Source organism: Eptesicus fuscus, chromosome 22 (assembly GCF_027574615.1).
Source record: "Eptesicus fuscus isolate TK198812 chromosome 22, DD_ASM_mEF_20220401, whole genome shotgun sequence".
NCBI classification, from domain to species: Eukaryota; Metazoa; Chordata; class Mammalia; order Chiroptera; family Vespertilionidae; genus Eptesicus; species Eptesicus fuscus.
Genome location: NC_072494.1, coordinates 26491827 through 26516281, shown reverse-complemented (window position 1 = coordinate 26516281; position 24455 = coordinate 26491827). Strand labels below are relative to the sequence as shown.

General features: G+C 40.3%; 1 protein-coding gene and 1 long non-coding RNA gene across 2 annotated transcripts in view; one reads left to right on the top strand and one right to left on the bottom strand.

Annotated features, from left to right (window-relative positions):
* Positions 1-1780: 1780 nt before the first annotated feature.
* Positions 1781-7463, bottom strand: LOC114233104 (uncharacterized). Its single transcript, XR_008555096.1, has 3 exons — positions 7206-7463; positions 1950-2022; positions 1781-1848 (listed from the first exon to the last, which is right to left on the bottom strand). It is a non-coding gene; the product is annotated as an uncharacterized LOC114233104 (long non-coding RNA).
* Positions 7464-7561: 98 nt separating this feature from the next.
* Positions 7562-24455, top strand: part of NIBAN1 (niban apoptosis regulator 1) — a 134757-nt gene continuing 117863 nt past the window's right edge. The window contains exon 1 of the mRNA XM_008146050.3: positions 7562-7616. Within this exon, the coding sequence (XP_008144272.2) occupies positions 7562-7616 (55 nt within the window). The remainder of the gene's footprint in view (positions 7617-24455) is intronic.

Here is a 24455-nt window from a genome sequence, read left to right as displayed (position 1 = left end):
AGTTAGAGAATGTTTTAATCCTGTATATAAACCCTGTATTTAAAGCCTTATATTGGTCAAAATATTTTTGGTTGGGAAGACAGGAATCCAATTCAAATTTACATAACAAAAAAGGGGAGCATTTATTCTTTCATGTAACTGGGCAAGCCAGGACTGGACTAACACAATGTGATCAGAGAATTCCTTTCTTCCAATCAGAGGCTCTGTTTCTGGTGGAGAAATGTCCACTAAGCAGCTCAGCCTTCATATCCTACCAGCTTCTCAAGCCCACAAACAGTCTTTTTCAATCGATACAATAGAGAAATCCCGGGCAAGATCCTGATTGGCCTGTTTGGAAATAGACTCACCAAATGTATTTAAAGGCTTTCATGCACCTAAAGATTATGCTTTTCTCCTTCAAAACTGTGGTTCCTGCAATGAGCTGATTTTCGGCTCAATTTCAGGAGCCTGTAATCTGATTAAATGGATTCACCTTAAAGTATTTACTAGGATAGCTTTATCATTTGTAATCTACATGAACTGCAGATTGGTACAAGGTCAAAATCAGAAAAGGAATTTAAGGTAGTGTGGATGAAGACAGTTTTAAGCAGGTACAAGAAATCAAACCAATGTACAAGAGCTTATATATTTTTTTCATATGTGAGGCAGATATATCTGGACATCTCTGCCCTACCTGCCCACACCGTTTGTGGGCAAATATTTGGAGTTATATTGGGGGATGCGGTGCAAGAGGTCTACCCTTGGTTTAAGTAATAAGGGGTGCACTGTATGTAGAGAACAAAAAGCAATGATAAAACTAAGTCAGCTTGCCTTACTTTTATCATCATGTACAGAAATTCTAAACAACGTCAGTGATATAATATCCTTTCCCACCTCGATGGACCAGTTCTAGTGTTCCTGCATCCCTTAGGGTTTCCTGTCAGTACTTCCATCTCCCCATTTGAGACATCAGAATAGAAGTCAGAGCTCTGGTATCTTATTTTTCACAGCTCTTGATACCTGACTAAGAGAAGTAATGTGTTGGTGACTTGCACTATAAGAAAAATAGTGAACTATAACTCCAAGAAGAATTAATCAAAAGTCTGTGCTTCACAAAATAGGTGATAATTAACATCAAAATGTGCTATAAGTAGTAAATATAAGCTTATAAAATAATAGAATTAGCCCCCAAAATTAATTCAACAGGAAAAGTCTGTTCTGGAAGAGTAATTCACTTGTCAGTTGAGCATAAGACACTTGTAACAAATAGCTGAATAATGCTAAATGACTGTTAAACTAATTTAAGTGCAAGCATATGAATTTGATTTGGACCAGAGGCTGTGTCATTTCCCTCATGACCATATAAATCCTGCCCCTGCATGGAGTATCATTGCTGGTCCAGCAGGTGGCACTCTTCCCTTTGTGCACTGGTACCAAACTAACAACTTGCCCAATACATGGTAGTTCAGAGCCTTGCCTCCAGAGGAATCCGTAGAGTCTGTTCATCTAGGGCAATAATATGGTTATAACGTTTACCAGGGCAACTGCACTGGTCTGGACTTTGTCAGGTTTGGAGATTGGCTCAGTGCCCCTTTGGTTCTAGAGTTTGCCATTCTTAGTTCTAAGCCTTCATTGGCTTTTGCTAAAATACATGGATTCTGTGTCTAAAGTCTTATGCAATGCTAGAGATCTATACAAAATTGTGATGATTTATGTTTGAATAGTACATTGAGCAAAAACAATGTTTCTCAGTTTTTTAAAAAAGAAATCTTTTTCTAATAAAACTTTCACATACCCCAGAGCTCCTGAAAGCTTCCCCTCAAGAATCATTGATGAGCAGAAGTTGGAGTCCATCTGTACATGTTATCCCTAGGAAAGATTTTATCCAGCTTAGTTTTCTATAGTTTGTATTATGAAAATACACAATTTATGTCTTTCAAATATACCATTTAAATATAATAGGTACCTACTTTTCCTTTTTGAAATTGGTCCTCGAGCCTTCCCTCCTGTAAAGTGTGACTTGCTGGTCACAAAACAAAGGTACTATAATAAGCATAAGAATAAAAGGCAAACAAATATGGATATGTTAATAAAATAATTACAGTTAAACAGTTATAAGACACCTTTTCATTTATTACTTCTTGTCATGCTAGCTTCACTTAGAGAATGTTAAATATGTACTAGGCATAGTAATGCATATCCAATGTACTACATATATACTCTAATTTTCACAGATACTAATTTTAAGATAAGGAATATAAGGCTTAGAAAATTTATATTATTTCCCCAAATTATGTGGCAAGTTAGTATCAAAATGAGACTGGAGGTTCTAAAGCTTACACCCCTGAGAAAGACAGAACATATTAGATTATCACAACAGTCTTGCTAATAATTGAATTTCCTTCACTAAAAAAAAAATTATAAAATGACTTTAAAATGTTAACCTGCTTTGTACAACAGCCTATAAAATATATTGTTGATAAGGTGAGGCATTCTTTAAAAACTGTACAAAGAGAAGAAAGGAAGAGAGCATTAAAGAAAGATGGGAGGGTACCACAGACTAATTTAATTGATTTTACACTTTGTGGTTAGCACTATTTTCAAAGGAGATAATTCAATAAAGAACATAGGAAAACATGTTTTAAAAAGCAAAATGTGTTTAATCTGCAATGTGTGCCACAGTAAATGGGTCAATGTCTTTAATATATAGAAAGCTCTTCCAAATCAATAAGAATAAGAAATCAATAGAAGAATGGAAAAGTACAAGAACAGTTAATTCACAAAGGAACATGTATAGCCAGAAAACCCACAGAAAAAAATAACGAATCTTTCTCATTAAGAATTTCAAAATTAAACAATAGAATGCGATACCTATTTCAATTCCCAAGTTGTCAAATATTAAAAGGAATGAAAATAATGATGATAAGAAAATAATAACAGATATGAAAATGTCTAATGTGATTGAGGAATGGGAAAAGGCATGTATACATTACTGGTAGATAAGTGAATTAAGTTACATTTATACCCTCATAGACTTGGATCTAGATATTTATTTAAATGCAAATATACAAAATGAAAAAATTATCACACAAATTACAGAATATATATATAGTATGAATATTTGTAAATAATTGTAAATAAGTTTATGTATAATTATAAATTATAACTGCATATATGTAAATCTGTAGGAATCTAAACCAACTTGGGGTTATTGGTAATTGGGATTATCTAAAGATACTGTATTGATATTGAGATTTGGGTGATTTTCCCCATTTTTTCTTTTTGTTTACCAATAGTTTCTAATTTTCTATAGTAAAACCTAGATTACTAATGCAAATAAACAAAAGCAAGATTTAAGATAAAAGAAGTAGTATGGTGCTTAAGAGGATGAGCTCTGGAGTCAGATAAGTCCAGCTTATAGGTGACTTTGATAAATCCTTTAAACTTCTTAACCTTGGTTTCCTCATCTGTAAAATGATGATGATGGTAGTGCCTACCTTAGTGGGTTTCTGTGCAGATTACATTAGATAACCATGTAACTTACCGGGTGTACTTATCAACTAATCATGTAATTACAGAGTTCCTACTCCTATATTATGGGGCAGTGCAAGGTACTTGGGGAAGTTCAAAGAAGTTTGAGATTGTACCTCTTTTGTGGGCAGTTAAATAGACAAGATCACTAACTGCCCAAATAGACCGATGTCACTAACTCCAAAGAGAACATGGTAACCAAGGGATTCATGGTTCTATGTCATGCAAAGGAATCCCAAAATACAAATTTTAAAGGTACTAGATGTCTATTTAACTCATTTGTTTCTTTTAAAAAAGGTAACCTAAATGGGTGAGTTTCATGCTATGTGAATATATCTCAATTAAGACGTTAAAAAGGCAATTATTTTAGTACTAGAGGCCCGATGCATGAAGATTCGTGCAAGAATAGGCCTTCCTTCCCCTGGCTGCCGGCACCACCTTCGCTCCAGCCCGGAGCCACCTTTCTTCCCCTCCGGCTGCTCAGCGCCTGCATATGCAAATTAACCCACCATCTTTGTTGGGTTAATTTGTATACTCACTCCTGATTGGCTGGTGATCGTCACAAAGGTATGGTCAATTTGCATCTTTCTCTTTTATTAGTGTAGATGTGTCATTTACCTGAAAAAAATGGTCTTAAGAATATTTTAATAGAAAATATAATATTGCATAGGAAATTTTCTAAACTAGCTGATTTGAATCATATGAAGTTGAATCTGGTTCATAAAGTTATTGAATTGCTTGGAGACTAATTTTTAGTGTGTGATTAATAAAATGATGCCCACATAGGATTTGCAAATGTTAAATATGATGACTAAAATAATGAATTCCTTAATTTTTTTTCTGTAAAGCGATTGGGAAAAAGTGCTTTATTTGTTTGGGCAAAAAAAGGGAACAGATGTTCTTTCTTAATGATTTTCAAGGTCCAATTAAAATTCCACTCTCTCTAAAAAATTACTTCTTTGACCACTCTTGTTCTTATTGGTAATAACACCCTAGCTTCCACTTATTAAATACTATGTCCCCAGGAGTGCCTCATAGACCTGATCAAATTTAATTTTGATAACAGCTCAGGGGGTATTAGCTCCACTTAGCAGATAAGGAGACTTAGAGAGGTAAGTTGAGCAACTTGACCAGGTCCAATAGCTATTAAGTTATCAGGTTAGGATTCGAAGCTGGAACTGTTGGGTTACAAAGCTTGTTAATACTACACCATACAAATCCTTCCTTGCACTCTGTTCCATCTGTGAATGCTGCAAATGAGCAAAGAATGATGAATCAGAATACTCAGCCTACTCTCAGAGTGTTCCCATCAAAAGGTGAAAAGCTAAAACTATATTCTGGCAGAAGACCCAAATTAGTTTTCTTTAGTAATAATAATCATAATAAAACAGTATTCTGAGGCACACTTATAGCAATTTATATAATAAAACTACTCTGAGGAGATGTGCTTAATTCTTAGAGCCAATATTGAGAAAAGAATTGAACACTGAATAGTTTAAATCATTGCATATGTAGCTATTTGGAAATGCTCTTTAGTTATTGAGATCACAGCTTTTATTGAGTCCAGATTCTTACATTTAAATTTTATTCATTCACTTATTCAATGGTTATTTCCTGAGTACCTATTATGTGCCAGGTGCTGGTCTAGGCATTTGAGACACATCAGAGAACATAATGAATAAAAATCCTTGCCCCTAAAGAAAAAAATAATAATAAAAAACAAACAAACAAAAGAAACAGCATCAACAAAGAAAATCCCTGACCTTATGGAGTTTCTGTCTCAGTAGGGAAAGACAGAGAAAGAAATATATGTCAGGTGATGCTACGTGATACCAATAGAAATATGAAGGGTAAGGAGCAGAGAAATGAGGGCTGGTGTTTAACTAGGGGGTTAAGAAAAGCCTCTCTGAGGTGTTAGCATTTAAGTGGAGATTTAAAATAAGGGAGAATTAGAGAGTGAACCATGTGAATATCTAAGGGAAGAGCATGGTGTGTTCTTAGCAGAGCAAAACGGCCACTGGGGCTGGAACAGAGAGAGGAAGGGGAGAGCTGTCCTGGGTGAGGGTAGAGAAGAATTTGGGCCTGCTGTCAGTGATAGACTTTGTGGCTTTTTCTCTGAAGAAAGGAGAAGCGTTAGGAGGCTATTGTAATTGTCCAGGTGGAAATTATGGGGATGATAACAGTGGAGGGAATGACACATGGTTGGACATTGAAGGAATTTTAAAAGTACAGTTGACCCTTGAACAACCAGGGGATTAGGGCATCAACTCTCCCACAAGAAAATTCACGGATGACTTCTGACTCCCTAAATGCTCACTATCCGCAGGGGATTGGTTCCAGGATCCCCGGGGATACCAAAATCGAGGAGTTTGAAAAGGGGGTATATCGAAGTCTGACTGTATACTTATTGAAAAACAACTACATATAAATGGACCTTTGAGGTTCAAACCCACGCTGTTTAAGGGTCAGCTGTAGAACTGAGAGGATATCTGGATGGATTGGATGTGTAGGGTGTGAGATACTGGGTATGAGGAGTGAGAAATCTTTGTGTTAAAATCCTAGAGAATTAACTTCGGAGGGAAGAGCCTTCAAAGTCTCCCTCAGGCCTGGCTCTTGTGTGCACAGACCATTTGACCTTGGAGGTTAAGTCAACAGGAGTCATTAAAACATGAGTGGTAGCCCTTCGGCCCAAGCTGGTTCGCACTTGGGAGGGGTTGCCAAGCTAAATAGTGGCTGTGGGAAAAGAACAGATGCCCTTTCTAATGAACTGCTTCCAGTTGGTCAAGGAGAGGAACTGAACCTAGAGGTGTAAGAACAGACCGATCAAGTCTTCAGGAGTATCAGGGCTGGCAACACATTGTGGAACCCAACCCTGGGTTACCCTAAGTTTTCCTTCCTTCCTTCCTTCCTTCCTTCCTTCCTTCCTTCCTTCCTTCCTTCCTTCCTTCCTTCCTTCCCCTTCCTTCCTTCCTTCCCCCCTTCCCTTCCTCCCTTCCTCTTCCTTCCTTCCTTCCTCCCTCTCTCCCTTTTGTTTTTTTTTTAAATTAAGGTATTACAAATGTGTCTTTATCCCCCCATTGTCCCCTCATCCCCCCAGTCCTGCCCTCACCCTCACCCCCTGTTGTCTGCGTTCGCTCATGCTTATATGCGTGCATACAAGTCCTTTGGTTGATCTCTCCCCCTTACCCCCACCCTCCCCTACCTTCCCTTCTTTTTCTTCATTCCCCACGCCCTCCTTGGCCCAGCTTCTTGCCTGCAGGAAGGTTCAAAGTTACACTTGGTTCTCAAACTCCAGCAGGTGTCAGAATTGCCTGGAGTGCCCTGAAAACACAGATTGCTGGGCCCCACTCCCAGAGTTTCTAATCGGGGCTGTGTGTGTGTGTGTGTGTGTGTGTGTGTGTGTGTGTGTGTGAGGCCGAGAGGGAGGGAGTTGAAATTTTGCATTTCTACAATGGGAGAAAAAAAGGAGACATATGTACTACTATTTGTAATACTTTAAACAATAAAATAAAATAAGGGGGAAAAAACACAAATTTTGCACCTCTAACAAGTTCTTCGGTGATGCTTGAGAACTCTTGCTTCTTGTATCAGAGGGTGAGCAAAGCAATGAGTCTAGAACTCCACCTGGTGAGAAGTGCGTGGGGAAGGTTCCAGCTCCCAGGCGTTTCCGGTCCCCTGGGAAATGGTCCACTCACCCCAAGGTGCTCCTGGGCTGCCCTGAACCGCTGAGAGTAAGAAGCCGAATTCAGCAAAAGTGAAGGCGCGGGAAGTCCTTCCAGACTAGAGATCCCCTCGGGGCTCAGCGGCGGAGCGAGGGCGGGAAGGCGGCCGGGGCCAGCCCCCAGCTCCTAGGAGGGCGCGGGCCTGGAGGAGGCGTCCCAGAAGGCGGCGCCTCTCGGAGGAAGTTGGCCCTTTAACTAGTGCAGAGCCCCGTGGCCCGTCGCATCAGCCGGCAGGAGCGAGCAGCGGGTGCCCACCGGAGCCGTCCGTGCCGCCCGGGGGTGTGGGCAGGGCCGTCGCCGCGCTCAGCACCGCGCGCCCCGCAGCAGCCATGGGCGCCTCGGCCTCCAGCCAGCTGGACGAGGGCAAGTGCGCCTACATCCGAGGTACGCCGCCGGGGGACCCTGGAACCAGGCGGGCCGCCCGGGCACTGGCCCCAGACGGGGGCGCCCCGGCCTCCACGCCCCGCTGTCTACCTGCGGGCGCGGGGGGTCCCCAGGTCCCACCCAGCGCGGGTGCAGCAGGCGGCGCGGTGGGCTCGGGTGGCGCCGGGGATGCTGGGGAAGGGCCGCTGGAGGGCGCGGAGAGGCAGGTGCAGGCGGCGGGGTGGGGCAGGACCTCCTCTCCTCCGCTGGCGCCCCCTCCCCCCCCGCCCCACCGGGGGTCTGGTCTGCCCTCCGCCCAGAAACACCTGTCCCTCCGGGGCCCAGGACTTCTTCCTTCGGAGCTCTTTTCTGACCTTGCCGCGCAGGAACGCGGGGATATCCCTGGTTTTCTAGACCTTTCCCTGGGGATTCCCGGCCCCCGGAGCAGAATTCCCCTCCTGGTCATGCCGGCCTGGGTGTCTAAAACGCGGCCTTGGCCACAGTTTCACTTGAACTTCAGAGCGTCCACTGGGGGATGATTTCATCAGAGGCAGCAAGGACAATGCCTTCGTGCGCCCAGGTTGTAGGGTTCCTTTCCCTCCCCGGAGAACGGGGGCGGGAAGCAAAAGAGGAACACCAATATATTTTGTAACTGTTGCTAAAGTCACAGAGAGGGAGGAGAAACTCATTTTGAGAGAATTTCAGAGATGTGGTGACTCAGAGAAGAGTGTGAGGCAGAAGAAGAAAAAAAAAAAGCCTTAACTGAAGTGAAACTGCAGGAAATCATGACTCTTATCTCCTGGGTGTACTTGGCCTCTCTGTCTTCCCTCCCCACAACCTTGCCCGCAGCCACTACCTAACATTGGGTTATCTTGTGAATTGGATGTTTCTCTGGTTTTAGAAATAACTTCTAAATGACCTAGGCATGAAACTCTGGCACGAAACCCTACTTCTGTTAGGAAATGGCTCAGTTCTTCCTGATACCTCTTCTCTGGCCCCCTAAATCTTTTTCTAAGAAGAAAGCACGTATTTAGGGTTCTTAATCCATATTTGTTTTTAGCCACCACAACACTTTAAACGCATTTGAAAAAGGATATCAAGTCGGGGCACTTGAGCGCAGTGGAATTGATTCTGCAGATTCCTGCTCTGGTGTTTCTGGAGCTAGAAGGTCATCCACAAGCCATACTGTCAGTGGATAAAATGTGGTCAAGTATCCCTGGGCTGTTGTTTATTTAAAATGGGGGAAAAAGATGGATGACTTGTTTATATTAGTAAAAGAGCTAAACCAAGCCTACCTTAGTCTTACGCATGTGGCTATAGGATTGTGTTTTCACCAGTGTGCAGGGGACTGGAAGAACAACGTAGAACACAGCGTGAAGGAGCTTGCTTTGAGTTATTAGCCAAACGTGTTTATGGCACTTATTTTATATGATTTTTATCTCACTGAAAAGCTGAAAAACACCTAACGCTGAAGCATGGCCATCTACAGTAATCATTGGAAGTCCATCCTTGAGAGGGATCAGCTTGCTTGAAGGAGACCTCAGGGTCATGGTTATTGTTGATGTAGACATTGTACTCGTGTGATCAGAAAATGTGTTACCTTTTTAATTCTGAAATGAGATTATTACACAGGAGAGATATGAGATAGTTAGTGCCCGGGAAGGACTTGTGTGACACTGAGTGCGTCCTCTTTAGTCTTGTTCCATTTCATCTCCTCATTCTTTGTTAGGGAGGGAACCTGGAAGGTATATAAGGAAGAGAAGAGTGAACATCAGAATACCTCCAGGGAAAATGAGACGTTGCCTCATGGGAGCATACAAGGCTTGCCAAAGAAGAAAAGTGCATTGGAAAAAATGCACGGTGTTGTGAATTGTTAGTGCATGAGCAAATGAAGGTCACCGGGCTGGGATTTCCTGATGGCTTTGAAGCTCCCGATCCCTGGGAAAACTATCTTCTCGGCTTTGCCCATTCTTCAGCCATTTCTCAAGCTATGATTGAATTGTAAGCAGAATGATTGAAAGCATGACAGTAAAAATTAAACACATTTTTTTATGACCCATTTCTCATAAAGTAGCTGCCAGTGAAATATTACATATAGATTGGAAAGCTCTTGTGCTGAGACAGTAAGTTTCTTTCAAGCTTGATAAACTTGCTAACATGTGGAGAATAAATAGTCAGTATATTTGGAATGAGTTTTGTTAACTTCATCTTGTATGTGTTAGAAACAGCTGTCTGAATCAGCATTTACTTGTAGGTGAATCGTTGAACGGCTGCCATTGGGTTTGTGTGCCTCAAAATTGTGTGTGAATAGTGATCTTTGTCACATGGATGCTTTGAAAGTACATTATTTCTTAGGATTTGGGAAATCTCTAGGAAGTGTTAAAGACTTACTTCATTTCTAATGATGCTAGTTTTGAAAATTACTTCCACATTCACATTTCCAACAACAAACTAACTTTTCAGAATTGTTTCTAGAAGACATTCAGTAATTTTCCTGGATAAGATTTTTACTAATAAATAATAGAGACCAACTTATAAGCACATGGGCAGTGTTATCTGTTAGCTTTCAGGGAATGACCTAAAAGTGTCTTCTTTTGGTGAGAAAGAAAGCTCAGACATTCTAGGTATCAGTGGCCAATTTAAGACAATTCTCTCTTTTTATGCCTTATTTCTTTTTTCTTCTTAACCTTTTGGTATGCATAAAAGTGAACTATAGCTTCAAAAACAGAATATTTTCCTTTTTAAGCATTATTTTTTTCCTTTTGAAAATTACCATTGAATTGTTAATTAATCAAAAGAAAAAGCTGAAAACTCTTCCACATAAGTCCTATGGAGGGTCAGAAAGTACTGGAAAATCAGTGCTGCAGCTGAGAACCGTGGGATACACAGGTCCTGGGTGGGGGCTGCTGGGCACTTCTAGGCCTAGTAGCAGCAAATAGCAGTTAGGAAAACTGTTCTTTTCTTAGACGTGAACTGTAAGAGTTAGCTTAGGTGGCTGTATAAGCAACTATTCAGCCCTAACTGGTTTGGCCCAGTGGATAGAGCATCGGCCTGAGGACTGAAAGGTCCTAGGTTCGATTCCAGTCAAGGGCATGTACCTTGGTTGCGGGTACATCCCCGGTGGGAGGTGTGCAGGAGGCAACTGATCGATGTTTCTCTCTCACTGATGTTTCTAACTCTCTATCCCTCTCTCTTCTTCTCTATAAAAAAACAATAAAATATATTTTAAAAAAGAAACTATTCAGATAACAGTATTCAGAGTGAAGTCCTCTTAGATCAGGTGAGTGAAAGTTAGGAGAGCTGTACATATTTGCAGGCTTCTCAGTGTAGGTGTGTAGTACCAGTCCACACAGTTGCTTATTCTTCAGTCAGGATTTGTTGTGTGTTGTTTTTTTCATTTTTTTTATTAAGGTATTATGTGTACATATCTTACCATTGCCAGTCAGGATTTGTTGGTAGGAGATGGGCATAGACCTGGTCTGATTTATCTGGATAATTATGACAAAGTTATCTTAGAGTCTAATTTATCTGGCTAGTAATGGCAGTAGGAAGTGGGCAATGATTATAACATTAGTATTTGTTTCAGTTCCTAATTTGTAGAAGTGAATGGGTTCTCCTAAGAAATGAGGGATTGCAGCTCCCCTGATGGGAATAGCAAGGATGGAAGAAAGAAGGAGCAGACCCAGTATAAATAACACACAAACGTAGATTGATCACATTGTTTTTTGATAAAAAATTTTTAAAAAATGTCTTCAGCCCTAGCCAGTTTGGCTCAGTGGATAGAGCGTCAGCTTGTGGACTGAAGGGTCCTGGGTTCAATTCCCATCAAGAGCACATGCCTGGGTTGTGCGTTCAATCCCCAGTAGGAGGTATACAGGAGGCAGCCGATCAAGGATTCTCTCTCATCATTGATGTTTCTGTCTCTTTCTCCCTCTCCCTTCCTCTCTGAAATCAATAAAAAAATATATATATATTTTAAAAATGCCTTCAAGCATGCCAACCTACCGATGAAGCTAGTAGGAGTTTTAAATTAGGAAAATGACTGCAGGTTGGGAATTTCTAGTGGCAATAATTACTTTCAACCACCTTTAGATTTTGTGAATGGAAACCAAGACTTTGGGAATTTAGTGTGAATTGAGAATTTCTTAGATTCAACAGAAATAAAGACACTTATTCACATTTTCTCCTGTGCTTGTGGAAGAAACAGTGACCTTCCTTCTTGGGTCCCCATTTATGCTTTGATAAACTCATAGAGACAAATGTTAAATCAAGATCTGGCCCGGCTGGCGTGGCTCAGTGGTTGAGCGTCGACCTATGCACCAGGAGGTCACAGTTGGATTCCTGGTCAAGGCACATGCCTGGGGTGTGGGCTGGATCCCCAGTGTGGGGTGTGCAGGAGGCAGCCAATCAGTGATTCGCTCTCATCACTGATGTTTCTATTCTTCTCTTCCTCTCTCTTCCTCTTTGAAATAAATGATAAAAAATATTTTATAAAAAAGATCTGCTCAATGAAACACTTCTTTTTTTCTATGGCAATTGGCTATATTATCAAGGGTGCTTTAAATAATAGTAAGTCCTAACATGGCAATAGTGATTTTAATGTTTTTCATTTTTAAGATTACTTTTGCTGTGGACTACTGAACTGATGGTAGTGTTACTCCTGCTGTGATCTTTGGGTCCCACCTAGAGAGTGCCACAGCAGGAGCTCAGTCAGGAACAGTCGTTTCTAATGTAACTAAAATAAACGCACTGTGAAAGTTTTACAAAATATGCAGTGTGAACTTTGATGGTGAATTTTAATCTCCTGATCAGAAATTGTAATTTATTTTGTCAGTGAAGCGGGGTGATACCATTTACAGAAACAAGGTACATACAGCCATTTGCATTGTGAATGGGAAATGAAGTCAGAAGTGAAGATGAAAGAATAATGGAAAGGAAGACAAAAGAATAAAAGCGTATAATTCATCTGCTACAGTCTGTTTAAAGCACTTTAGTAAAACTTAGGACTTGAGAGCTAAAATGCTAACATTTGCAAACTAAACTACACACACACACACACACACACACACACACCACCCACACCACCACCACCACCACCAAACAAAACTCCAAATGCAATACAGATTTTCTCCTTTGAAACTGAACATTCACTTAAAAAGGGACTAGCAAGTTTCTGCCAATAAGGAAATGCAAGCCAATTTATAAAAGTGACTTTTTTTGGTACTGCATGTTTTTTTCTCACTTAGAGGAGAGAGGGAAAGATTTAGAAACGTGAAAGCAATTAATTCAGTTTTGCAAATTGCAAGGTCTAGGACCCCAGAAGCTTATATTCTTATGCTTGAGGATGTGTGGATGTTGGTGTCTGTAGGAGTAGAATAAACTAATAGTTTTTACTAGGAGCCTAAAGGATTTAGAGAGTCTGTAGTCTGAAGGAATTTTGGAAGAAGAGTAAATGTTCTATGCCAAACCACATGGATATTTTTTCTTTTCCTTTTTAATAAACCATTTTTTTTGTTTGTTTTAAAGTAAAATACAGGTTTGGAAAACTACACAAAACCAGTGCAGAGCTTAGTGAATCATTATAAAGCAAATTTCCTCGTGGCCATTACCAGGTCAAGAAATGGAAAGAACTTCACAAGCTATCCCAGAAGCCTTCAGGTGCTCCACCCCAGTCCTAGACCTTTTTTGTCTCTCTTCATATAACCACTGTTTTCAATTATCTATTGCTGCCCTACAAGCTCCCCCAAAAGATAATGGCTCTTAAAAACAACTAATTAGCCCAGCCGGTGTGGCTCAGTGGTTGAGAGTCAACCTACGAACCAGGAGGTCAGGGCACATGCCCAGGTGGCGGGCTTGATCCCCAGTGTGGGGCGTGCAGGAGGCAGCCAATCAATGATTCTCTCTCATCATTGATGTTTCTATATCTCTCTCCCTCTCCCTTCCTCTCTGAAATCAATTTAAAAAATATATTTTTAAAAAATGTATAATACAAAACCTTTTTTAGAACAGCAGATTGTGTCTCTAGATTTATAGAGCCAAACAATTCCTGGCACTCATCCAGAGCTGACAATCGTTCATGTTCCCATCATCCAAAATAGAAAGACCTTGTAATACACAGGGCATTGTATAGAAAGTCCTCAGTAGTAGCAAGCAGAAATTAGCCCTTGGCTTCAAGACTGATTTGGACCTACTCAAAATAAAATAAAATAAAATAATAAAATAAAATAAAATAAAATAAAATAAATAAAAATAAAATAAATAAAATATAATAATAAAATAAAATAAATAATAAAATAAAATAAATAAAATAATAAAATAAATAAATAAAATAAAATAAAATGAAATAAAATAATAAATAAAATAATAAATAAAATAAAATAAAATATAAAATAAAATAAATAAATAAAATGAAATAATAAAATAAAATAAAATAAAAAAATAAAATAAAGTAAAAGCAAAACTCAGAAGGACTAAACTGATCCTAAGTAACTTAACTGCATGCCTGAACAAAGTCCAACATTCTTTATAGGAATACAACAAAATACACATGCAACTATGTAAAATTCACAGTATCCAGTATTCAAGCAACAAGTGCCAGGCAAATGAAAAAATGAAACTATCCTTAACTCTAAGGAAAAATACCCATCAATAGAAAAGACAGGAATTACAGACCTGGTGAAATTAGCAGACGAGGTTGTTAAGACAGTTTTTATAAATATATCCTACATGTTAAAGAGGAAAACATGAAGACAATGAAGAGAGAAATGGAAGATATTAAAAAAGTCCTTCTCTCCAGCCTTTAGGAAAGAGAATATATCTACTGTGTTTTGAAGTCTGTTGGAACATCTGTTGGAGAATGCATACCTGTTACCAGCATTCTCAATAGCTCTGGGAAAGGGGCAGAGCAGGTCTGTGTGTGGAACTGCTGACATGCACTGGTCTGGGGCCAAGACAAATGAGTAGGATCAACTCAGAAGGAAAACTGTGGATATTGCACGTGCCATTATCTTTGGGGCTACATGGGATGAGTGATAATTTCTGTGATTCGCTCGAAAGAATTCAGAGGTTTTTCCCCAATTTGAATTGAACGTGTTTGTTTAAAAGTAAATTTCCTATGTAAGCCATGCTGAATGAGTTAGATAGATATGGCCAAATAATTGCCTGAACAAAGCAGACACGGGCTTCGAGTTGGATTAAGATAAATTTTATTAGCAACAATGGAAAAATGTGTACTATCTGGAGTATAAATATCTAAAATAGTTTCATCGGAGAGGATTACGTTAGTAACATTTTTTGAAATGTACTGTTTAAACTTAAAGTAAATAAGAATTTAGAGCATGACTAAGAGCATGACTATCAATCTATTTATTTATTAAATTTTTTAGAATTACATTTTTATATTCAATATTATTTTGTATTAGTTTCAGGTGTACGGCATAGTGGTTGGACAATCATATACTTTGCAAAGTGTGCCTCCTGATATTTCCAGTACCCAACTGGCACCATACATAGATATTACAATATTATTGACTGTATTTCCTATACTGTATATTATATGGGATGTCAATTCTTAGTGAAAAATGATAGCTCCTAGTCTGAGGAATCCTATATAATAAAGAGCTAATATGCTAATTAGACCAAACATCAGTACAACAGTCCGGACGACCTTCCGGACGAAGCCGGGGCTGCGAGAGCCGAGCCCCTTGCATGAATTTCATGCATTGGGCCTCTAGTGATGATAATAATGACAGTAAACACTAATATTTATTGAATGCTTACGGTGCAACAGGAAGTAAGTGTCTCAGAGAAAGGTTAACAGGATATCAAATCTTCTTTCAGAAATTCCTAGTCCTCTCTACATAGTTTTTTCTTTTCTTTCTTTTTAAATCCTAACCTGAGGACATGTTAGAGAGAAAGAGGAATGAAGAGAGAGGAAACGAGAGAGAGAGAAAGAGAGAGAGAGAGAGAGAGAGAGAGAGACATGGATATGAGAGAGACACAGTGATTGGTTGCCTTCCGCATGGGCCCTGACCTGGGATCAAACTCGCAACCTAGGTGTGTGCATTGACCCAGAATTGAACCTGAGACCTTTCAGTGTACTGGACAACACTCCAACCAACTGATCCACATCAGCGAGGGCCACGTAGCTTTTTTTTTTTTTAATTTAATAAATCTTTATTGTTCAGATTATTACAATTGTTTCTCCTTTTTTTCCCTCCATATCTCCCCTCCACCTGGTTCCCACCCCCCCTCTGTCCTTACCTCCCCCTCACTGTCCTCATCCATAGGTGTATGATTTTTGTCCAGTTTCTTCCCGTACCCCCCACACAGACACCCCTTTCCCCCTGAGAATTATCAATCCATTCCCATTCTATGCCCCTGATTCTATTATATTCATCAGTTTATTCTGTTCCTCAGATTTTTAATTCACTTGACTTTTAGATTCACTTGTTGATAGATATGTATTTGTTGTTCATAATTTTTATCTTTACTTTTTTCTTCTTTTTCCTCTTTTTAAAGAATACCTTTCAGCATTTCATATAATACTGGCTTGGTGGTGATGAACTCCTTTAGCTTTTTCTTATCTGTGAAGCTCTTTATCTGCCCTTTAATTCTGAATGATAACTTTGCTGGGTAGAGTAATCTTGGTTGTAGGTTCTTGCTATTCATCACTTTGAATATTTCTTGCCACTCCCGTCTGGCCTGCATGGTTTCTGTTGAGAAATCAGCTGATAATTGTATGAGTGCTCCCTTTAGGTAACTAACTGTTTTTCTCTTGCTGCTTGTAAGATTCTCTCTTTGTCTTTTGCCCTTGGCATTTTAATTATGATGTGTCTTGGTGTGGTCCTCTTTGGATTCCTTTTGTTTGGGGTTCTGTGTGCTTTCTGGACTTGTAAGTCTATTTCTTTCACCAGGTGGGGGAAGTTTTCGGTCATTATTTCTTCAAATAGGTTTTCAGTGTCTTGCTCTCTCTCTTCTTCTGGCACCCCCATAATTCTGATGTTGGTATGCTTGAAGTTGTCCCAGAGGCTTCTTACACTATCTTCAACTTTCTGAATTCTCTTCTCTTCTTGCTTCTCTGGAGGAGTGTCCTTTGCCTCTTTGTATTCCAAATCTTTGACTTGATTCTTGTGTTCCTCTAGTCTGCTGTTGAGTCTCTGTATAATATTTTTTATTTCAGTCAGTGTATGTTTAATTTCTAGTTGGTCCTTTTTCATATCCTCGAGGGTCTCATTAAATTTATCGGCCTTTTCCAGGAAATTCTTGAAAAACCTTATAACCGTGGTTTTGAACTCTATGTCCAGTCGTTTGTTCTCCTCCATTTCTTTGATTTGTGATCTGTTTCCTTGTCTCCTCATTTTTGCTGCTTCCCTGAGTTGGTAGGGTAGCTTTGTGTACTAGGTGTCCTATTGGTTCAATGGGTCAGCCTCCCAGTTACCTGAGGTGGACACTCTTGGTGCACCCCTTTGTGGCCTGTGTGTACAGCCTTGTTGTAGTTAAGTCTTGATTGTTGTTGGTGTCACTGGGAGGAATTGACCTCCAGGCCAATTGGCTGTGAGGACCCTCTGTGTCTATAATGGAAGAATTGCTGTGCTGGAGACACGTTTATGGGCCAGGACTTGTTCCAGTAGGGCTTTGGTGCTCACTGAGTCTGCCTCTTGAATGTGTCCCTTATGAGAGTGGTTGAAATCTGGTGTTGTCTCACATCGACCACTAGATACACTAGTGTCTGGATCTCCAATGGGGTGCAGGTCAGCTACTGTCTGAGGCCACCCCGCAGGAGCTACAGCAAGAACTACAGTTTTCTCCTCTTTGCTTGGGATTTGGCGGTTTTGGAGCAGTCTGACTGGAGCTGCTGCAGTTTATTTGGTTAAGCTTCCACAGAACAGGCCATTTATATGCAAAAGCCGCTGTGTGGAGCCAGGGTGGGTTTGTAGAATGCGGGGCGGGGTCTCAGGGCATCACTAGGCTAGGGCATGGCAAACGGCGATGGCTGCCGTCAACCGTCTCTGCCTTTCTGCATTTCCAAGTCCCCGTGTCCCGCGCTCCAGCGCAGTAAACAATGATTGCTGGGCGCACCTCTGCAAAAAAGTCACCCTCCCTTTCTGACCCGATGGCCGACAGTCCATCTTCTCCCCGTAGGCGTCTGGGTCCCCCGCGTGTCCCCAGAAACTGGAGTTCAGAGTGATCGGGAGCTTGTTTCCCTTCGGGTTGAAAAAAAGCTGCGCGCCCAGTCGCCCGCCGCCAGCCCGATTCGCGTGCCTCCGTACCTCAGCTTTTCAGCGTTTGTACTCCTTTCTCTTTCCTTCTTAGTTGTAAAACTTCCATTCAGCCAGCTTTCCCGTGGTGCTGGGTGGTAGACGTTTTGTCTTTTAGTTGTATTTTTGAAATTGTGCGAGGCGGCAGTTTCGTTTTTTACCTTTGCCGCCATCTTGGTTCTCCCAGCTTTCTCTTTAATGGACAGGAGTATAAGGAGAAACAACTTGATAGGATTTGAAAAGTGACTTACTTACTTTATGGGCTAAACCAGTAATTTATCCCTTGGTATAAACTGAAACATTTACCAAATGCTTGACTATACCTTAATTCTAAATTATTGGACAATTTTTTGAAGTGAATATTGATGTGATTTTTAATAGCTTAATCCAGAAATTAAAATTCATCCAAATGTTAGCAAAACATAATATGGCACTTACAAATAGGTCAAAGCAGGCGTAGTATGTCACTTTAAAACTTTAAGTAAAATGGTAGCTGTAGGGACCTTCTTCACCATAGAAGAAAATATTTGTATTTGTGGAGCAAGACACAAAAGCCTCATAAATGGAGCTTTCAGATTTGAAGAGCAGCATGATACTCTCCTGAGGATTCACTGAATCCAAAGCTGGAATCTGTTATATTGAATCTGTCAACAGGCCTCCGTCAGTTTCTCATATATAAAATGGGGACAAGCAGTAATGCCCGGTGAGATAGAAAGAGCTCAGAAATGAAGGCAATATAATCCTCCGATTTCCCAGTCCTACGATTATGCTAATACATTTGTTTTTACTATCAGAGATGGCATCAGGCCTTCCCAGAGTAAATAATTGGCTTTCAGATGCTGCCAAATAATACCTATCTCACACATTTGTTCTGCAGACTAATTAATGTTTCAGAGTGTTTAAACACAATGCCTCTACAGAAGCAATGGCATAATTTGTTGGGACATTCTAGGATTGTAATTAGTGCTAATTAGATTCTTTTCAACAGCTTGTTGCGTTTACAAATTACTGCGTCTAAGGTATTCTGCTTTATTTATTCATTATGAAAGAGTCAGGCACAAAGGTTTAAACAAGAGCCTTTAAACAATTATTCTCAAGATTCTACACATACGCCTCCCCTTGAATCAGGGGAGGGCAGTAGCAACACAGCTTTCTAGTCTGGGGAGAGCAGCTGTGTGCTGGGACTTAGCTCACACTGGCTGGTGAGCACTGAATCTGGGAATCACTTCCTAACTCAGAGATCAGTGACATCTTATTGGTAGCTTGCAGTCAGCCATGATAGATGTTTGTTTGTTTTTGTTTGTTTGTTTGTTTAGACCCAGTTTACCAGCATGTCACAGCCAGTACCACTGTCTTCAGGGCATGGAATCTGGTTGCTGAGAAGCAATTGCCAGTGGCCTGAAGCCAAATTTCAGTTGCATATTAGAATGGGCCCCGACTCTGAAACTAACACTCCCCAAATCTCAGTAGCTTGACATGATAATGCTTTATAGCTCACCCATTATACAAGCCAATGTGATCCCCTGTGGGGTAGAGATGGGGGTGGGGTCATTCAGGAACCCAGACTCTTTCTCTCTAGTGCCATGGACCCCTCGACAGACTGGTGAAACCTATGGATTCCTTCTCAGAATGACATTTTTAATGAGAAGAAAAAAAATAACTCACAGGATTATAAAAGAAACCAATTTTATGAAAACACAGTTATCAAAGTATTTTTAAAATCTATAATATAATGATGTATGGGCTTCTTTATGCACTCAATGGTAAGATCTTGTGGTGGGTCTAATAACTGCTGTCATCTTGATGAAATGCTTTTCTAAGACACGCAGCAAATGAAATGTGCAGTGAAAACATCTGTGATCTCGACTGATGACAGTCACAAGTACTGCTATACTCTGCTATGGTTTGTTGCCTACACACAATACTGAAGGAGATGCGGAATTTGAGTTGGAAGTTAATCAAAATAATTGTTACTTCCCCCATTCAACTTTTGGACCCTCTGAATTCTATCTGCAGATCCCATAAGGTTCCACAGATTTCAGAGTAGGACCCTGATTTAGTGACTCCATTATTCTTAGGGGCACAAAGACCTTAACTGGATATCCTGCATGTGTCTGTGGATAAGAGGAGGGATAGTGGCAGACTAGTTGCCAACATTTTATGGACCACGCCTGGGTTCCATTTCTGTTCAACCTTAGTGTTTCCACATGACCCAGCTTCCTTCTGTATCTGTTTGGCAATTTCTATCAAAAGTCCTATCCTTTTTTGTTTGTTTGTTTGTTTTAATTCATTTCAGAGAGGAATGGAGAGGGCGAGAGAGATAGAAACATCAGTGAGGTGAGAAAATCATTGATCGGCTGCCTCCTGCATGCCCCCGACCTGGGGATCGAGCCTCAAACCTGAGCATATGCCTTGACTGGGGATCGAACCATGACCTCTTGGTTCATAGGTCAACGCTCAACCACTGAATAACACTGGGTGGTCAAAAGTCCTATCCTTTTGTTAATCACCTCTCCTCTTACATCCCCTCAACAGGTTGACCCTAATATTTTAATGAATAGGTTTTCTACTTTATATTCTCACTTTGAAGGTAGGCTATCTCTTTACACGATCTTTAGGTAAGAAATGTTTAAGCCCTCTAAGCTTGAGCTGTAGACATGTATGACCATTGAACTCTTGAAATGTGGCTAGTTCAAATCCAAATATGATGCAAGTGAAAAATACACACTGGGTTTTTAAGTCTTTGTACAAAGGAAAGAATGTAAAATGTCTCATTAATATTTAATAGCAATTACATATTGAAGCAATATTATTTTGGTTCTAGTGGGTTAAATACACTGTTAAAAATGTTAATGTGCCAAAGAAATCTTGAAATTACCCTAGAGGCTCACATCTGTGGCTCACATGATATTTATTTTAGACTCTTGTTTCTGAATAAAGATTTCTAGAAGATTCATAGAGCTGCAAGGGACTTGAGAGAGAAGCATCTAACGCAATCTCTTAATTATAATCCCAGTGACTGAGCGAGCTAGCCCTGTCTGCATAGCTAATAATGGCAGATATGGGACTGGAACTCAGGTCTCCACACCTTGGTACAGAGTTCTTTTCATAGTCCATGGAATGTCAATCAAATTAAACCAAACCCCAAATCTCCAAGTTTTAAGTTTCCAGTCCAAGCAAAATATACTGTAATTCAGTGTTATATGTAAAAATCCTGAAAATGGCAAGTCTTTTTTAAATCTTATGTACTGTATGATTCAGCCCTAAATTTAAAACTTAAGTATAGCTTCCCCTTGGTATTGAAGAATTGCATGCACAGGTGTGTAGACAGACTGGCTGGTACGTGACTCTCTGATGAACCCAGAAAAAAGGAACCCTGAGGTCATTCTCCTTTGTCCCTCTGTTGAACGTTTAAGCTCATAAAGAAGTGCTAAACTGTTCCTATCTCTCCTGGATTTTGTCTGAAAGATATGGGAATGTGTGTCACCCTAGGACTTAACATGACTACCCCTCTCTCCCAGCCAGGAGGTGGTAGAGTAGATAGCAATTAAAATAAATAAATGATGGGCTTAATTTTCTTTTCTTCCTTTTTCTCTTCTTGGCTCCCACTCTGGACTCTGTAGCCAAATGTAAGAGGATGTCTGGAATCTTTAATGATCCTTTGGTTCTAGAATATTCCTTCCCATGGGATTTTTCTCCCTCCAACTCACTCTCCCTCTGTAAAGCACCAATTTTCATAGGATTGCATTTGGGCCATTGTGAATTTAATTTATATTTAAGATAAGAGTTTAGATTTAAAAAAGATCTTATCTTAAATGATATATTTCCAATACATCACTTTCCCCTCTTAGGACTTTTTAATAATGTAAGTGATTTTGAATCATATAATTTGCTGTTGAAATTGAAATAACATAGTACCTTGCTCAGACCCTTTGGAAAAGATTATATGTCACCTACACTCTGGAATGTTCCATTTTCTCTGTACTTGCATTTCTCTGCATTGTCAGCAGTCGTTAGATTTCTAAGTTCTGAGAAGAACCATAGGAATGCCTCCTGACCCATTACAACATTAGCGGCTCTCTTACTAACATGTCTCGTGTTCTGGTATTTCAATTCTTCAGTATTGTGATTTGACACTTTCATGAGACAGTCTTGAGGGATACCATCACTACTTTGCTTATTTCTGATCACCACAACTATTGGCATCCAGGGGTGCCTGAGAAAGAGAATGCAACCTCTCAGTGTTTCCATATGGTTTTTATGAAAACACATGATGCCTTGACAGCCAAACTCACCATTTTTTCCTGGGATATTTTAGAACTTTGCCTTGTTCATTAAAAGGAGAAATATATTCATGTGATGCATTTTGCAAATGAGGGAAAAACATTAAGATTTGTAATAAAAATGTGCAAAATGATATTTACAATATGTTTGTCCCATTTTCAGAAAAGTGAACAAAATAAAAAGGAACATACAGAGCAGATCAATTCTTATAAAACATTCATCATGAATGTTAAATGTGCAGCTTTCTTAATTCAACAGATTATTGGCTCTGCAGGTACACTACCCAGGTTCAGGTACTGGCCCCATCACTTGCTAGCTGTACAACCTTTTGAAGATCTCTAATCTCCTCTAACCTTGGTTTCTCCCACTGTAAAATGGGGGTCATAGTACTGCCCTGAACCAGAACTGAGCTGATATACATTTTCTTTTCTTTTTTTTTATTATTTAAAAAAAATATATATATTATTGATTTTTTACAGAGAGGAAGGGAGATGGATAGAGAGTTAGAAACATCGATGAGAGAGAAACATCGATCAGCTGCCTCCAGCACACTCCCTACTGGATATGTGCCCGCAACCAAGGTACATGCCCTTGACCGGAATCGAACCTGGGACCCTTGAGTCCGCACGCCGAAGCTCTATCCACTGAGCCAAACCGGTTAGGGCTGATACACATTTTCTATAATTTATGGAGTTGAGACTACAGTGTGCTCCAGACTCAGTAGGGGAGCATGGACTTTTGGGACAAGTACATGAAATTTGGTAGGGAAGAGGTTGTTTGAGGCCTGGTTCTAATCCTTACCATGGGACTTTGAGCTTGTCTTTAGGCCTCAGTTTTCTCCTTAGTGCAAAAGTTGTTTGATTAAGTCTCTCTAAAGAATTTTACTGAGGATGAACTTACAAAACTTAATGGAACACACCTATTTCTAATGGTGAGATAGTCATTTCATACCTTTCATTCTAGTCATCAAATAGAATGTGCCCTCTTCTGTGAATTGAGATGAACAAAACAGATTAAACAGCTCTTGAGGGTCTTCCGTTATGGAGGGGGTGGTGGGGAGAAATAAATAAGCAAATATTAAGATGGCATGTGGTAATAAAATGATGAAGCAACCTAAGAATAGGGAAGAGGAAAGAGTGTGATGAGGGCTACCATTTCAGACACGGGACCAGGGAAGTCCTCTCTAACATTTGAATGAAGTGCCAGGGTGAGATACAGGAATATCTGGTTGGAGGTACATCCTGGGCAAAGGAAATAGCAAGTTCAAAGGCTCTGAATTTGGAAAGGAGTTAAGTTCCTCTGTGATGTGGTCCCACCTACCTTCTCCCCTGTTGAGGGAGGGGAGAAGGTAGGTGGGACCACATCACAGAGGAACTTACAGGCCATTGTAAAGACTTGGACTTAAGAAATCATGAGGAGTTCTGAGCACAAGAGTGACCTAATCTGGTTCCTCTGACTGCTATGTAGAGAACAGACTGTAAGAGGGACAAGGGAGGAAGCTGGAGGTCAGTTAGGAAGCTAGAGCTATAATCCAGGTCAGAGGTGGCCCAGGCTAGCGAGTAGCTGGAGGGAGTGAGAAGTGGTTGGGTTATAAATATATTTAAAGGTAGAGCTGCCCTAGCCGGTTTGGCTCAGTGGATAGAGCGATGGCCTGTGGACTGACCGGTCCTGGGTTCAATTCCTGTGAAGCACACATGCCCGGGTTGTGGGTTCAGTCCCCAGTAGGGGCCATGCAGGAGGCAACCGATAAATGGTTCTCTGAAAGGTAGAGCTAACGGGATTTGCTGATGAGGTCTGTGGCATAGGAGGAAATACAGTGGCTCCAATAGAATTCCAATGTTTCTGACCTGAGCAACAGAAAGAATGGTGTTGCCACTTATGGAAACAGGGAGAACTGGGGGTGACAATGATGAGTTCAGTTTTGGACATGCTAAGTTGGATATCCAAGTGGAGATATCGGATAGGCAGATGGAATAATTAAAATGATAATAAAAGCAATGATGATGATAACTGTCGTTTGTGAAGTGTAGCCTTTAGTTACCTGCCAGGCACTATGTTGAGAACTTTATACATGTTACCTCATTTAAATCCTCACAATAATCCTCTGATATAGGTACTATTTTCATGCTCATTTTGCAGATGGCAAGACAGGCCCAGGGAGATTAAGTCCATGGTTAAGGCCACACAATGTGATACTAAATGGATGACATTCTCCCTGAAGCCAGAGTCCTCTAATACAATGTCACGATGTGGCCACAAGAGGAGGAGATGGGGCTCAGAAAAACCGAGCTGAGTTCCTCCTCCTGAAAGGAGTTTG